Source organism: Gossypium arboreum, chromosome 7, assembly GCF_025698485.1.
Source record: "Gossypium arboreum isolate Shixiya-1 chromosome 7, ASM2569848v2, whole genome shotgun sequence".
In the NCBI taxonomy this organism is placed as follows: Eukaryota; Viridiplantae; Streptophyta; class Magnoliopsida; order Malvales; family Malvaceae; genus Gossypium; species Gossypium arboreum.
Genome location: NC_069076.1, coordinates 13225898 through 13242224, shown reverse-complemented (window position 1 = coordinate 13242224; position 16327 = coordinate 13225898). Strand labels below are relative to the sequence as shown.

The following is a 16327-nucleotide window of genomic DNA, read 5'->3' as shown; positions in this document are numbered from 1 at the left end:
AGTAAATGTTTAAATCTCAACATCAAATGAACATTATGGCACGTTAATAATTGATTCTATCACAACTCAAGTGCGACATATTTAGAGTAATTGTAAGAATTTAATACGATAAGAAAATTAGTTTTTAATGGTTCGAAAAAAATTAGAAAAAAATTACACACCCACCAATTTAGAAAGAACAACAACAAAATCATTCCTAAAAGCACTTACAAAAGTAATACTACATGTATAAGCACGACTAAAAAATATGCTATAAGAGTAGACAAAAAATTTCTAAAAGTAAATACTTATTAAACAATGAAAAAAAAACTTAAAATAACACGAATCCAAATCAACTTGTGAAATAATTCATTATTCACTCTTTAAAAAAAATACTAGTGGCTGATATAGTTTCAACGAAGGCATGCATCTTCATTTATCCATCACAATTTGTGAAGATATTAAAGATACGTATAAAATAAAATTGCAAACAAAAATAAAGAAAGAAAAAAAAATAAAGAGATAGTTGGAGGGAGAGAAAAAAAAAACGGATAATAGTCAAAGCTAGCATGACTGTTAAGCAAAACCAAAAAAAAAAAAATGAAGCAAAAGACTAAAAAAAGAAGAAGAAAATTTTAAAATTCTAGAGAAAGTTGTTAATTTAATTTTGCCCAAAATTAAATCTAACTCACAATCAAATAAACCTTAATAAAATAAGCTTGGTTCTATTATTATCTAATTAATCCAGTCCAATAGAATTAAATTTCTGACAAGCTAATTCGGTTGTAACTCAACAATGAAGATTCCAATAAATTCCAGACGTTGGACAGCAAAGCAATGACATCATACTTGAAACCATTTAGCTTTTCTGACTGACGCACTCTGTCTTTATTAATAAGCGGGAGAAAACTAAACCACACAAACCGAATCAGCTTTCCCATCCTTCGCTGTTAAACTCTTCCACACTTAACTTCTCTTTTCCTGTTTCCGTTTTCATTTCGACGATGAAGAAAGCGGAGCTAGTGTTCATCCCATTCCCCGCAAAGGGCCATTTGGTATCCGCAGTTGAAGTGGCTAAGATTTTAGTGGATCTCAATTCCAACCTCTACATCTCTTTTCTCATCATCAAGCAACCCGTCGGCGCTGAACGCACCGCCTACGCCGACTCCCTCACCGCTGCCACCACCACCACTCGCATCAAATTCATTCACCTCCCTCAACCTGATTCAGACATAGATGCGGCTAACTTTATTAGGAGTGTAGTTCAAACCCAGGAACCACTTGTGAGAGAGGCCGTCACCAAAATAGTTGAGCACTCGAACTCAGTTCCCGGCTCACCTCGACTCGCCGGGTTTGTTCTCGACTTATTTTGTACTTCTTTTAGAGACTTGGCTAACGACTTCGGCGTTCCTAGCTATCTGTTTTGCACTTCGGGTGCTGGTTTTCTTGGCTTCCTATTTTTCATTCAAGCTCTTCATGATGAGCAAAATTTTGAGTTCGTTGAGTTAACAGACTCGGAGACTGAGTTCACTATTCCATCTTATGTCAACCCGGTTTCCGCTAAACTCTTTCCATCTGGAACGTTCAAGCCTGAAGGTTTTGGTTTACTCCTTTCCATGGCGAAACAAGTGAGAGAAATGAAGGGCATCATGGTAAATACATTTTTAGAGCTCGAATCGCATGCAGTTGACTCCCTTTCTAATGGCAAGCTTCCACCCGTGTACCCGGTGGGACCCATATTGAATACTGAAGGCTCTAGCGGGATCCATCAGAATTATGACTCAATCATGCAATGGCTCGATCAACAACCACGTTCATCTGTGGTGTTTCTTTGCTTTGGGAGCATGGGAAGTTTTAGTGCGAATCAGGTAAAGGAAATCGCTTGTGCCCTGGAGCAGAGTGGGCACCGATTCTTGTGGTCTCTACGTCGAGCCCCGGAGCAGGTAAACGGTAAGATGGGACACCCGACTGATTACGAGAATGTGGCAGAGGTGTTACCGGAAGGATTCTTGGATCGAACGGCTGAGATTGGTAAGATCATAGGGTGGGCACCACAATCGGCCATCTTGGGCCATCCTGCGACAGGAGGGTTTGTGTCGCACTGCGGCTGGAACTCGACATTGGAGAGTATATGGTTTGGAGTGCCAATGGCGACGTGGCCGCTCTACGCAGAGCAACAGCTGAACGCGTTGCAATTGGTGAAGGAGTTGGGATTAGCGGTGGAGATTAAAATGGACTACAGGATAGATGGCGGGGGTGAGGTTGAACTCGTGAAGGCGGAAACAATAGAGAGAGGAATTAGGCGGTTGATGGAACATGATAGTGACGTTCGGAAGAGGATGAAAGAGATGAGTGATCGGAGTAGGAAGGCTTTGAAGGACGGTGGATCTTCACACTCCACGTTATGTCGTTTTATTGATGATGTCGTGGACAACATGCCATGAAACTTCAGCACATTGCCATTGCTATTATTATTTCTAAAATAATGTATTCAAAATCAAGATTTAGCTTAGCTTATTTAATATACTTATATTAGAAATATATAAATTTGGCACACTCATTTTGTGATAAAATGTATAATATATTGCTATTTCTCCTAGTGCAGGAGAGGGGTTTCTTTATAGAATATTTTTAATAATGTTGAGGTTGTTACGAGATTATGAGTGTAACTACTCAAGTTTCATATGTGAAAATTTATCTTATGAAGGAATAAAACTTTAAAAATTAGATTAATTCGAACTAAGTAAATTGGATTTCTTATTTTGTGAAAATATCTTGAAATTATTTGATTTATCTTAAACTTTATCAGGATATTGATAATCCTAGTTTATTGGCTAGGTTGGTGGGGATTAATATTATAATTGATATTTTTATCAAGTCCAATAATACTTAATAAATTTTAGACTTGCATAGGTTAGATATATTGAGAGTTTTAGCACTTGACCTATTCATTTGTAAGTTGTTTTAGTGAGTACAATTTGTAAGTAAAATAAGCAGTGTAACACCTAGTTACCTAACCCGGTCACTGGATCTGACCTACAAGGTGTCACATTTATTTTCGGAGCAACTATGATTAATTTAAATTCGATTAAAATCCATTAAACATTCATATATAAGTAACACATATGTATAAAATGGTGCATAATCGTTTGTGGGTGTCATATGAGCTTACAAAAGCTCTTTTGCTAACTCGATATTGAAGTAAGACCAAATTGTAAATATTTCAAAACTTTGAGTTGACGTTGTGACATCGGGATCTCCTCATTGCAATGTAACTCTCTGAATTAGGCTCGTCGTGACCTTGAGTACACGTCACCGCAACATGAATCATTGGTTGTTCCTCGTTGCGACGTTGGGGATACGTCATCACGACGTGACATACTGTTTCCATAAAAATTAACATGGTACAAGTTTGTGAGACCTATAGTAATACTTAACATTTCAATTACAACAACAACACGAAAACAATATGCCAACTGCATTCAAGCCAAAAGATGCTATCACATAAAGACCATCAATGGAGGAGTTAGGCCAATGTTGTGTTTTTCAGAAAATCAGAATGCAAAATTTTCAGAAATATCTTACTCATCTCCGCTACACACCAAAATAAAGTTCCCAGAACTCTTCCACCCAAATCACACCAATAGATAATTGTGGACAGTACCACCAGATTTACAGTTAAAATTGCCAGATCAGATATGCGTGGTTAAGCCACCATAATTGCAGACAAGCTGCCAGACAGAGTTGTGGATAAACCACCAGATAATACAGATCATTAAACTGCCAGAAACTTCATCATTTGACATCATCCCAAACCCCATACAATGTATCATGACATGTATATTCAAAATCAGAGTGATGAGCATGTAGGACATGCTGTTGTCTAATAATAGGACAAAAAGCATGGTAATTCACACTACACAGGTTAGATTTTTAGATCTCAATGAATCATATTAGATTTGCTGTAACAGCCCGGTTTTAGCTAAATCGGAATAGTGGTTTCGAAACCACAGATCCGATGTTGGGAAATTATTTTAATATTATTTTTGGTATTTATGACATATTATTTGATATGTGTGAAGATTTCGTGAGTTCATTTTATTGTTTGAATAGTCAATTTGAGAAAAAGGACTAAATCGCATAAAATGCAAAAGTTGCATTCTATTTGTTAAAGGTGTCAAATAGCTGTGGCTTTTAAATATGATGGCCTTAAATGGTAATTAGACCATTTTAAATATTACTGGACTTTTATGGACATGTATTAAAGTATTTTGATGGTTATTTACTAAGGTTAAAAAGGTAAATTAGTTAATTATGTTAAAATAAATAAAACCAAACATTTTATCATCTAATTTCATCTTCCATCACCGAAATTCAAGAGCAAAATATATCATTGTTAGGGTTTACATTCGGCTATGCTATAATTGCCAATTAAGTGACAGTTTTAGCTTGATTTTTGATAATTTCTATGTTTTTGTAATCGTTGCAGCTCAATCTAGCTAGCCCATACCTTTAATTTCGAAACTGTTAAAGATTTTAAGAGTTTTCATTGATGGGTTTATGTGTTCTTTGGTGTTTGAAGATGAAATATGAATTTTTTATGATAGATTTTCATGTTTTGTAAAGTGATTTTTGATGAAAATGTATAATAGGGATTAAATTATGAAATGTGCAAATTGAGTGGTTAAAATGTGAAATAAATGAAAGTTATGGGCTGCTAGGGGCACTATGGTAATTCAGCTAAACTTGGGTTTATTGAAAATATTTGAATTTTGTGTATTTGTGAAATAGGGACTAAATTGTTAAAAATGTAAAAGTTTAGGGGCTAAAGTGCAAATAGGGCTAAATGTATGTTTTGGACTAAATTGAATGAGTGGTTGATTAAAGAAGTTAATTTTGAATATATTTAGATCAAGAAAAGAGGAATCTGGAATTAAATTGAGGGAAAGGCAAGATTATCGAGTAATTGACTCATTTCACCGTTTTCATAATCGAGGTATGTTCGTATATGGTAATTTCATTATAAAAGTATGTTAAAAGCTTTGATATTGCATAAACTATGATTATAAGATTATGGATTATGTTCAAATTGTGAAAACGACTCTACGAATGCATTCAATGATAGAAATGGAAAGTGTAAAGTCCCGGTTGAACTTTAGGAATAGATTTGGATACTAGTGTCTTGTTATTAAATGATAAGTTTAGTTGGCTTCGGGCCATGATATTAGCACTTCGGGCATGAGTTATATCAATTTGGCTTTGGGCCATGCATATCGAATGATTTGGCTTCGAGCCATGATAATTGTTTTACGGATAAGTTACCTTGATTTAGCTACGAACCATGGTATAGGTACTTATCGTATAAGGCTATTGAGTATCCAATTTCTATTCTGAATGGTTCAATGGGTAAACGAATGATGTGGTTGAAAAAAAAGGTTAGCACGAGACGATACAGGTATGTACAAAACCTATTCAAGTATTAAATAGAGAAAGTTCAATGAGATTGTATTTAATCATGTTCTAAGACATGAGAAAGGTTTGTAGTTAATGTGAAATTAGTTGATTTACATTTATTCGATGAATTAAGTTATTTACATATGAGCTTACAAAGCTATGAAGCTTACTTCGTGTTATTTTTCTATGTTTTATAGTGAATCAAGGCGAGTTTGGATCCGGGAATCGTTGGGAATATCATTACACTATCAGACATCTATTTGGTACTTTTGAGTTGTGTATATATGGTCCATGGCATGTATAGGCTAGATGTCGTGTTTTGGTTGTGATTATAACTATGAGAGTTGGCTTGTAAATGATGTTAATATTGATGTATTTTTGGCAAATAGAAATGGCTTATTTTGGCATGTTTGGTATGAGTACGGTTAATTAAATTGTGGAGTTTAAATGCTTGAGAAATGCTTTAATGAAGTATGATTTTAGAATTTGATTTGATAAGTAATTGATTAGGTAAATAACATTGAATTGAGTATTGAAATTGGTTGAAATGGATATTGTATGAATTGTGCATTTGGTTGATGATTTTGACTGCATAATTGAATGATGAAATGGTACCATTTTGATTGTTTAGGTGTGCATGAATAAGGGTGGCAAATTGGCCTTAGAAATGGCCTATTTTTGTCCACACGAGCGTGTGTCTCAGCCGTGTGTGACACAGGGTAATGTTATACAGCCGTGTGTCCCCTGGTGTTGTTATTAAAATGAAGTCAGTATGCTCCACACAGTCTCACACACGAGCGTGTGAATGGCCGTGTGGTACAAGTCAGTATACCTTACAGTTTTGGCACGGCCTAGTACATGGGCGTGTGTGACCATTTCGAAGGGCAGACGGGCTAGACACACGGGCGTGTGATTGGCCATGTGACCTAAGTCAGTATGTATGCCCTGTTACAACACGACCTGAGACAAGGGCGTGTCTGGAGTCGTGTGAGGCACGCGGCCTGTTCACACGGGCATGTGACCCCTATATGGTTGAGATTTTACTAAGTTTCCAAAATTTTGGTATGATATCAGTTTAGTCCTGAACTACTTCTAACGCATGTTTAAGGCCTTGTAGGCCCTTATAAGGGAAAATGTGAATGTGTTGAATGATTTATGAGAATGAATGCTTTATGGTTGATAAATGTAGGTTACACTTTGTGTATAGATCGATAATACCTCGTAACCCTACTCCGATGACAGATACGAGTTAGGGGTGTTATATTTATTGGTATCAGAGCTACGGTTTAGTCGATTCTAGAACTAACATAGCGTGTGTAAGAGTCTAGCTATACATGCCATATATACTCTGCAATAGTATGATGATTCTTGACAGCTTAAATTGTGTTTTTGTATAATAATGGATCCTGAATGAGCTGTAGCTGATGATGTAGTGAGTAATGCACCTGCTCTTGCTCAAGGGGCAGCGCCATCAGATTCTAGGCCTGTAACGAGTAGCCACGAGGGAGAGGCTAAACAAGCCTTTTTCCAAATGATGAACGAGTGGTTCATGGAGTTTGTTCAAATGAATCCGGTTGCTCAACAACCTCCACCCTGCCTATTCCTCAACAAATCCCTGTTGTTCTTCAAGTTATAGACCTAATAAAGTTGAACAAATTAAAAACAGTTGGCTCTCATGCTAATTTTAGAACTCAAGTTGCAATGAGCTAGCATTACCACTTGCAAACAATGTCTCTTGTTTTGCTTCTTTCTCCTTTCATTTTATTTTCAGAGGAAAGGGAGAAGCCAGAGTTATTGGTCGAGTCTCCTGACAAGAGGAGAAGAATTACTAAAGATTCTGGTAAAACAGAACAGCATGTATGGATTACCGCTACTTGTAGGATTTTTAAAATTTTAACAACTTATGAATGAGATATAATTTATGGGATCAATAATAGGTGAGTCAACTTGTTGCTCAACTCTTCCAAATGCGAGTTCACATGAAGAATTGGATGGGTATCATGGAGGGTGGTTTTATTCCTACATTAAGCAATCTCGATGATGCAATGAAAGCAGAACAAACAGTACCTTGTCCGCAACTCTACACATGCACACTTACGCAGAAAGTTTCATTCATATGACTATAAAATTGGTTCATGATTGATGGAATCCTATCAAGACTCATAATGCATATTCAGTGATTTTTGGCAAGTTAGATTCTGTAATAATTGATGTTTGCATTTTTCTCCGATGTATTAGGCTCCTCCTAGTACAGCTAGAAGAAAGAGGAGATCAGAGTCGAGAAGGCAGTTTGCAGACACGGCATCAACAAGGCCAAGCCCTCGTGGTTTTGGTGCAAAGAACTAGGAGGAACTCGAGTTTGAGGACCATATGACTGTCTAGTTATCTGCTTGTAGTGAAAACAGTTGGCTCTCATGCCGATTTAAAAATAATTGTCACCTTTTCCTTCTTCATTTATAGCTCCTCCTTCAGCTACTTCATCATCTTCTTCTTCCTCTGCTTCTTTTCCTCAGGTTTTTGGTGAGCATCAACAATTGGACTTTTTCAGGCAGTCGTCTAATCAAAGCCAGGTAAGTGGGTCAGATTTTCTAGTGCCTTCATGGTCTCATCCTAGTAATTATCCTTCATCCACTGGTTCATGGTAATCCCAAGGTTTTTTAGAGATGCGGGTGGCTTGGGTTTGTTCAGCAACTGTTGTTGTGGCTCCTGATTTGTAGCCATTGTTTTGTTGTAGGAGAAAGAAGATGAAGAAAAAAGAGAGAAGAACAAGAAAAAAAAAAGAAGCATAAAGAGAAAGAGGTTGAGGGAGAAGAAGAAGAAGAGAAAGATGAGAAGAAAAAGAAGAAAAAATCATTCTGACCAATCATCTTTTTCTTTTCTTGTTTGACTTTTGACTACTCATCCATCGTGGCAAGTTAACTTGCCATATCAGCTAGTTAACTTGCCACGTCAGCAATTCTGTTAATCCTTTAACGGTAACTGTTAATCAGTGACTATTTTGTCACTTTTTTATAACATTGTGACTGTTTTGTAACTTTTCGAAAGTTGAGTGACTGAAATGAAACCTAGGTGACTGTTTTGTCAGCTGCCCTAAAGTTGGGTGACTGTTGGTGTAATTTACCCTTTTTTTAAACACATCATTTGGTAATAATTGTTCAATGATTAAATAAAAAAAAAAGTGGTGATGTCTATCTCTCTCCCTCCACTCTTGGCAGTGTTGCAAACATACCATTTTGAAAAAAAATGGTATTGGCATATCGTTTAGATATTTGTTTTTTTATTATTATGTAGGTAAAAAAACTCACAATTGAATTAGATTTTTTAAAAAATATTTCTACTATTAAAAATACACGTTTTTTATCATTTTAACAATTTGAAAATTTTTAAATTATTTAAAAAAGCCTACTTTAAATTTATGTTAAAATCTTTTAAATTTATTCATTTATATTTTAGCTTAGTAAAATATCACATCGTATTAACACATAGTTTAATAAAAATAGTGCCACATATTTAATAATATTACTTGTATGTAAAAATTAAATTAAAATTAAAGTTTTATGTTTATGTATAATATTGCATATTAATTCAAAGTTTTATTTAATTTTAAGATACATTCATTAAATTATTTTTATGTAAACTTAATTAGATAGCATTATGTAGAAGGTTTTAATGGAAAGGAAATTTATTAAAATATAAAAGTAAAAATAATTTTCTCAAAGTTAATATACATGATTAAATTAAAATTTTAATATTTACCATGTATTTGCATAAAATATTATTACAAATATACATAAAATAAAATATAAAAATAAAATATAATTATAATTTATAAATTTAAAAATATATATAAACTTAGAGGCAATGAGGTATTGGCTTAATGATAACTTTTAAGGTCTTGGGAAATTTTAAGATCCTATGTTTAAGTTTTGTTCAATATAAACTATGTGTGAGTTCTCAATTCATACTTATTTATATCTTACTTGTGAGAGCTCTATACAAATTTATAATAGTATAGGTCTGAATATATATTGTTTAGCAATTCATTGTGTTTTATAATGATTAACTCTAATTATAGTTGTCAATTGATTTTTAGTTCGATTGACATGCGTATTGTTGCCAGATTATCATCCTATTTATGGGTTGAGGAGAGGTTATGAGCAGCTCTAAACATTATGTCAAAAAAAAAAAAAAAAGATATAATCAAAATTTATAATAAAATTGTTCGAGAAAAAAACTTATTCATGAAAACCTCTAATCATAAAATATTAATAATTATTGTTTTGTTGGATTTTTAGTTCTTTCTCATATATAACATATTTAAATATAAAAATATTAAAAAAAGTCATTCTAATGAAAATTTTAAATTTAACCAGAATGTATTATATAATTTTTAAAAATATTCTAGGAGTTTAATATTTTAATTGAGAAACCATGAAATTCTTCATCTGTGTAATCGAAATACCAAACCATTTAAAATAATTAATTATATTCTCTCTTTCTAATATTCAGCTCCCTTGTTTTTTATTATTCTATGAGTTGCTTAGATTTTTTTTTCAAACAAAAACTATTGATTGTATTCCATCAAAAAATTCGGTTGATCATATAAAAAACTATTCACCAATAATCTCTACAAGAGCATTGCCTGTCCCTAAATCGATGAAACCGGTTATTATCTCTAACAATAATTTCTCTCCCAACAATCCCTGATATGAACTTGAAGGCACTATGGCAATCTCCACAAATTCTAAGGTTTTTTGTGATTCTTATAGGTACTCCAGGAGGTATAACTATAAGACCAAAGGCAAGAGCAATCTTCTCACTATGGTACCCAACCTCTGACATTTTCTCTTCTTCTTCTAAGTCGAAGAGTGCAAAATCGATGTCCGGAACATAGCCAGCTGCCTTCATGTCATTCCCGAGTTTAGCCAACATTTCTTGTATCTTAGAATTCATCTCATGTGAAGTATCCTTTGCTTGGAAGGTGTGGACTTTGTTCTTTACTGTGATCCAACTGCAACCTGCACCCTTTTTTATCCCAACATCTTTCATCTCCTTCCTCACAAGATCAGCCTCCTCCCACCTCCCAGTAGACGCAAACAGATTAGATAGCAACACATGGTTGCCCGAATCTTTAGGATCAAGTTTGAATAGTTTATTAGCTGCTATCTTCCCCAATTCTGGTTTCTTATACACCCTACAGGCGTTCAAAAGTGCCCCCCAGATGGAAATCGTAGGATGGATTGGCATTTCCCTGATAAACTCATAAGCACGCTCAACCATCCCAGCTCTCCCTAACAAGTCCACAATGCAAGCATAATGCTCTGCCCTTGGTTGAATTCGAAACCTTTCCTTCATTGATTTGAAAATTTCCATGCCCATTCTTACTGCCCCTGCTCTGCTACAAGCTGATAATACACAAACCAAAGTCACATAATTGGGAACAACTTCACCCCAAGACAACATGTCTTGAAACAATGACAAAGCCATATCAGCAAGCCCTTGATGAGCATAGCTACCAATCATTGCATTCCAACTAACTAAATTCCTCACAGGTATCTCATAAAATGCTTGCTCTGAGTCATCAATGCTTCCACATTTACCATACATATCGACTAACGCACTCCCAACGAAAACATTCCCTTCAACACAAGCCTTAACAGCAAGTGCATGAATTGATCTACCCAACTCAAGCCCCGCCATCCCCGCACAAGCACTGATAACACTCGAGACCATAAAATCAGTAGGTTCGATCCCTTCTTTCCTTGCCTCCAAAAACATTCCACAGGCATTCTCTTCTTCGTAGTTTTGCTCATAAGCAGATATCAATGAGCACCAAGAAACAGCATTTCTTTTCTCCATCCCATCAAAAACCATCATCGCGCCTTCCACCTCCTTACACTTGCCATAAAAATCAACAAGTCCATTGCAGACGGACAAATTCCGATCAAAACCGCTTCGGATCACATATCCATGTAACTGCCTCCCTAAATCCAAATACAAAGCATCTGAACACGCATTAAGGAAAACGCAGAAGGTAACCTGATCAGGTTCGCCGCCAATCCTTCTAAACTGAATAAAAACATTCACAGCTATATTCGGCTTCCCATCAAGCACCGCATTAGAAATATTTGCATTCCACATTGCAATACTTCTCTCAGGCATTTCTTCAAACAATTTGGTTGCTTCATCTCTAAGCCCCGTTTTCATATACATATCGAAACAACTACACCCAACAAAGCAATCGAAAATCTGGGCAGACTTTAAAGCCAGCGCGTGAAGTTGCTTTCCCACAACAGGTAGCCGAAGCGAGGCGGATGCCTTGAAAGCGCAAGGGAAGGTGAAATCGTTGGGAGAAATTCGTTCTCTACGCATGCGGGAAAAATGGAGGAGAGCGGAAGAGAAAAGCCCGTTCTGGACATGACCCGAAATGAGGGCCGTCCAAGTGACGACGGAACGTGAGTGAGGCGGGGTTTGCAAGAGGACGAGGTGGGCGGAGTTGGGGAGGTTGAGTTTGGAGTACATGTTGATGAGGTGGTTGGACAGGAAAGAAGGGAGAGGGATTTCAAGAGTTCTGAGAATGTGGGCGTGAGTGACTCGGCCGAATAGGAGGGACCGAGTGGAGATGGCGGATTCGAGGAGGAACCCTAGCTCGTTGGCGGTGAGAAATGGCATTGGTTTTAGTGGTGGAGGGTATGATCATGGTTCGGGATTTATGGCGGCAAAGCTTTGAATACAGGACAGATGACTTTGAAATGTTATATTGTGTCCTTATAAATTAAATTTGTTTTATTTTTAAAGTTACTAATATTCACATTAGTTAATTTTTTTATTACAAAAATTACAAAATATTAGTAAATATTTTTGGTCACCTAATTATAAAAAGTTACAAATTGGTCACTCAACTATTCAATTGTCTTTTTTGGTTTTTAAAATTGGCATAATACTATCTTTAACCCTCAACATTGATAAATATGTTAATTTAGTCTTGATTCTAAAAATATTTAACCATTAACATCTACAAATTGTGTAATTGGTCATTTTTTTACAATTTTACTTTTCTTTGTGACATTGAGGGTTAATTTTAAGAGAATGAGAAGAGATAAAAATTATTATCTTGGACCTTTTAGTGTTTTCAATTTTGTATATTTTCAATAAAATTTAGTTGATAAATTTGTTTTTTTAGCTTTTTAGGTGAAAGGGTTACAATGAAAAGCAGAAATGCAATATAGACCAAATTACACAATGTGTAAATGTTGAGGGTTAGATTTTTTTTAGAATCAAGACTAAATTGACACAATGTATAAATATTGAGAGTTGCCTTTGTTAATCATCTGGTGATAAAAAAAAGACAAAGTTGAATAGTTAGATGATCATTTTGTAACTTTTCATAGTTGAGTGATTAAAAAAAATACTAATAGTTGGATGACTACTAGTGTAATTTACCTTTGTTTTATAACAAAAAGCAAATATGTTTTAAACTAAAGAAACCTTTTCCATTTAAAAAAAAAACGATACAAAATAAATAGATTATATTTCATTCACTATCCTTGATAGGGCTCTATGCACCATTAATATATCACAATTCATCACATCTTTAATGAGTAAAATTAAAACAATTAAAAAAGACTTCTTAATAAGTATTTAAAAATTGTGATGCGATGATTGTTCATCTCATTCCTTAACCAATGCCCCTGCCTGATACCGATACTGATTTAAACTTACGATGTTCAAGAAATTAAGCAAAAACAAAAAGTACTGATACCTTAAAGAAAGTGTCGATACCTTTCAAAATTTATTGATATCTTACCTAGTGTTGATACCGTTTTAAGATTCGATGTTTTGAAAATTAAAGAAAAATTGGCCGAGTATCGATACCCTCCCCATTGTTGGACAAACGAGTTTGAAAAATGCAACAGAAAATAAATTTAGGGAAAAACTAGAGTTTTAATTTTTTGTTCCAAAATTAGATCTTGGTTGTGATATCTAAAGTAATAAACACTTAATCAAAATTATACCTTTTCGATTGAGCTCGCTTTGAATCAGAAAATTTTTCACAAAAATTTCCAGTGAGGTGATTTAACAATTTCTCTAAACTTTTGGTTCAAGTTGTAAATCAGAAAAATATCTCTAGAAATTTTTTGGAATAATCTCTTCAAAGAATTTTCTCTCTACAACTTTCTCTTGAATTCAAATTAACTCAGTGCTCTCTTTATATAAGGAGAGTGTAGAGAGTTCAACTATAATTAAACTTTATCACTTTAATATTAAATTAATATAATCTTTATTCAAGATAAATATTAGATTAAATTTAATATTAAATCTTATTAAAATAATAGAATGTTTATCTTGTAGATAAATATTGTAACATTCGAAATAGGGCCTAAGCTAATAAAGTGGTTGCGAAACCACAAATTTAGGGTAAAAAATATATATATATATATATATATATTATTATTTTGAGGTTCATGGTATGATTACATGATTGTGTGAAAATTTCGTGATAAAATTCTATGCATAAAGTGCTTAAATTGAGGTTAGGGACTAAATCGAATAATTTGCAAAACTTGCATTCTAGAAGTTTTAGTATGAAATTATTTTGGAATATTAATTAGGAGATCTTAAATGGTAATTTGACCAATTTTAAGTTCATGGACAAAATTAGGACATGGAAGGAATTTTTGAAAGTTTAGTAAGGAGGGCATTTTGGTCATTTGGTTATTAACATTAATAAAAGGTGAAAAAGATGATAAAATTGTATCATCTTCTTCAAGTTACCAGCAGAACCTTACCTCTCTCCATAGCTGGGGTTTATTCAACTTTCAAGCTTCATAGTAAGTGATTCCAAGCCCGTTTTAATGATCTTTACGTTTTTGAAGTCCCTAGCTCGATAAAGCTTATGCTAGCAATAATTTAAGTTAGGAATCAAATTTGGAAAAATACCCATAGGTGAAATTTGTGTATTTTGATGTTTTATGATGGAATATGAGGTTTTAAATTATGTTAGACAACTTGTGCTACTTGGTTTTAAGTGAAAACGAGTAAAAGGCTTAATCGGTAAAAATACCTAATAGTCATAAGTACATGTTAGTGTGTGAATTTGATGTTGCCATAGAAGGAAAAATGATCAGAATGTCATAAAACATAAGAAAATAGGATGAAGTTTAATTTACGAGCCTTGGGGCAAAAGTGCAAATATGTGAAAGTTTAGGGCAAAATGTAATTTTTCCAAAGTTTGAGTAAAGGGTTGTTTTGATAAATGTTGATATTAAATAAGCTAAATTTGCTATTATAGATCAAGAAGAGCGAAATTCGAGAGTAGATCGGGAAAAGAAAAAGTAAAGGACTAAATTGTAAAGTTTAGTCACATTTTGTATCGAGGTAAGTTTACAGAAATAAATGCAATATTCTTTTATTTTACATTATTATTGTCAATTTCAGCATTTATATATTTATGTTATGAAAATATTTAAAGTCGAATTTAAGGTGAAGTGACAGAGGAAAAGTGTTAGAAAGCCGGTTGAACCCTAGGAATGTTAGGATATTAGGGTTGACAGACGAACGAAATGAGCCATGTAAGTCCATATTAGAAATATGGCTTTGGAGACAGGATTGAGCCATGTAAGTCCATATTATATATGGCATTGGAGACAGAATAATTCATGTAAGTCCATGTCAAAGACATGGCATTGGCGAGATATTGATAGACAGAAGCGACCTAGTATCCTTAGTATTCCGAGTGGTTCAACGGGTCAGGATACGAGTTAAATTACAGTGAATTAACAGCAAAGGAAAAGTAGATTATACTTATGAAAAGGAAAGGTCGTAAGAAAGAAGGTAAGGGAATAAAGAAGAAGATAGAAATTGAGAAGTAAAGAAATTTATGATGTTAGATGATATTATGCATAATTATCCATTGTGTTGAATGTTGTGATTTATTTGCTTGTAAGCTTACTAAGCCTAGTGCTTAATCTCTTTATTTTCTTCTTCTTATAGTACTTATCTAGCCACTCGGGGATCGAAGGAAACGTCGGAGGCCGATCACACTATCAAAGAAATAACTCGGTATAATTAGACGTTTTGTTTTGTGTATGGCATGTATAGAAACTTAGCCACTTTTGGTATAATATGAACAATGAATGATGTGTAAATACTTGCTAGTGATTAGCTAATAAAAATGGCCGATGATATGCATGTTTATTAATATGTATGATTGAATGGTGATTATCACATGAAAATTATGAAAATGTGAAAGTAACCTAAAAACAGATTCAAGTAACAGCAATGACGTAACTTTGAAAAATCACTAAAATTTTATAAACATAGTTTGAAGATGAATAATATATGAAATTAAAGCTTATTATGTCTATTTTCTTATGGAATAAGAAAAATAGGTAAAGGTATTATATTTCATGATATAACTGAGTTTTAGTGAAATAGGGTCAGAGCAATTTCTGGAACCCCTGTTTCAACTTTGGAAATTCACCATAAATTTTACAAAACTAATTAGAAGGTATACTTTATATGGTTATAATCCTTGTTGAGTCTAGTTTTAAGAGAAACAAACGGCTTAGTGATATGAATTTTGTACAGGAAGAAACATGGTTCGTAGTAACAAGAGGTTAGTGCAGTCGAGTTTTGAAACAGGGGAAACTTTAACTAATAAACTGTACTAATTGGCCAAGTCAAAAATCTATGAAAAAAATTAGTAGATAGATATATGAGTCTAGTTTCAGGAAAAATTTACGGATCTTAATTTCGAGTTTCGAACTCAAGATATGAATTTTAGGCGACTACTGACGCAGAATGGCAGCACATTCGAAATGCTTAAATAAACAATTTAAACCTATTTAAGGGATAGAATAAGTTTAGTAATACCTCGTGCTCGATTCTGGAA

At 34.1% G+C, this 16327-nt stretch overlaps 2 protein-coding genes and 1 long non-coding RNA gene across 3 annotated transcripts; 2 read left to right on the top strand and 1 right to left on the bottom strand.

Moving 5' to 3' along the window:
• The first annotated feature begins 793 nt into the window (after positions 1 to 793).
• LOC108474010 (anthocyanidin 3-O-glucosyltransferase 2-like) lies at positions 794 to 2727 on the top strand. The gene has a single exon (XM_017775910.2). It carries the CDS (start codon positions 984 to 986, stop codon positions 2421 to 2423), a length of 1440 nt encoding a protein of 479 aa, XP_017631399.1. The 5' UTR covers positions 794 to 983; the 3' UTR covers positions 2424 to 2727.
• A 7218-nt stretch (positions 2728 to 9945) lies between these two features.
• LOC108482683 (pentatricopeptide repeat-containing protein At4g14850) lies at positions 9946 to 12191 on the bottom strand. Its single transcript, XM_017785807.2, has one exon. It carries the CDS (start codon positions 12103 to 12105, stop codon positions 10048 to 10050), a length of 2058 nt encoding a protein of 685 aa, XP_017641296.1. The 5' UTR covers positions 12106 to 12191; the 3' UTR covers positions 9946 to 10047.
• Positions 12192 to 14754: 2563 nt separating this feature from the next.
• Positions 14755 to 15634, top strand: LOC128295625 (uncharacterized). Its single transcript, XR_008286181.1, has 2 exons — positions 14755 to 14811; positions 15427 to 15634. It is a non-coding gene; the product is annotated as an uncharacterized LOC128295625 (long non-coding RNA).
• Positions 15635 to 16327: the final 693 nt, after the last annotated feature.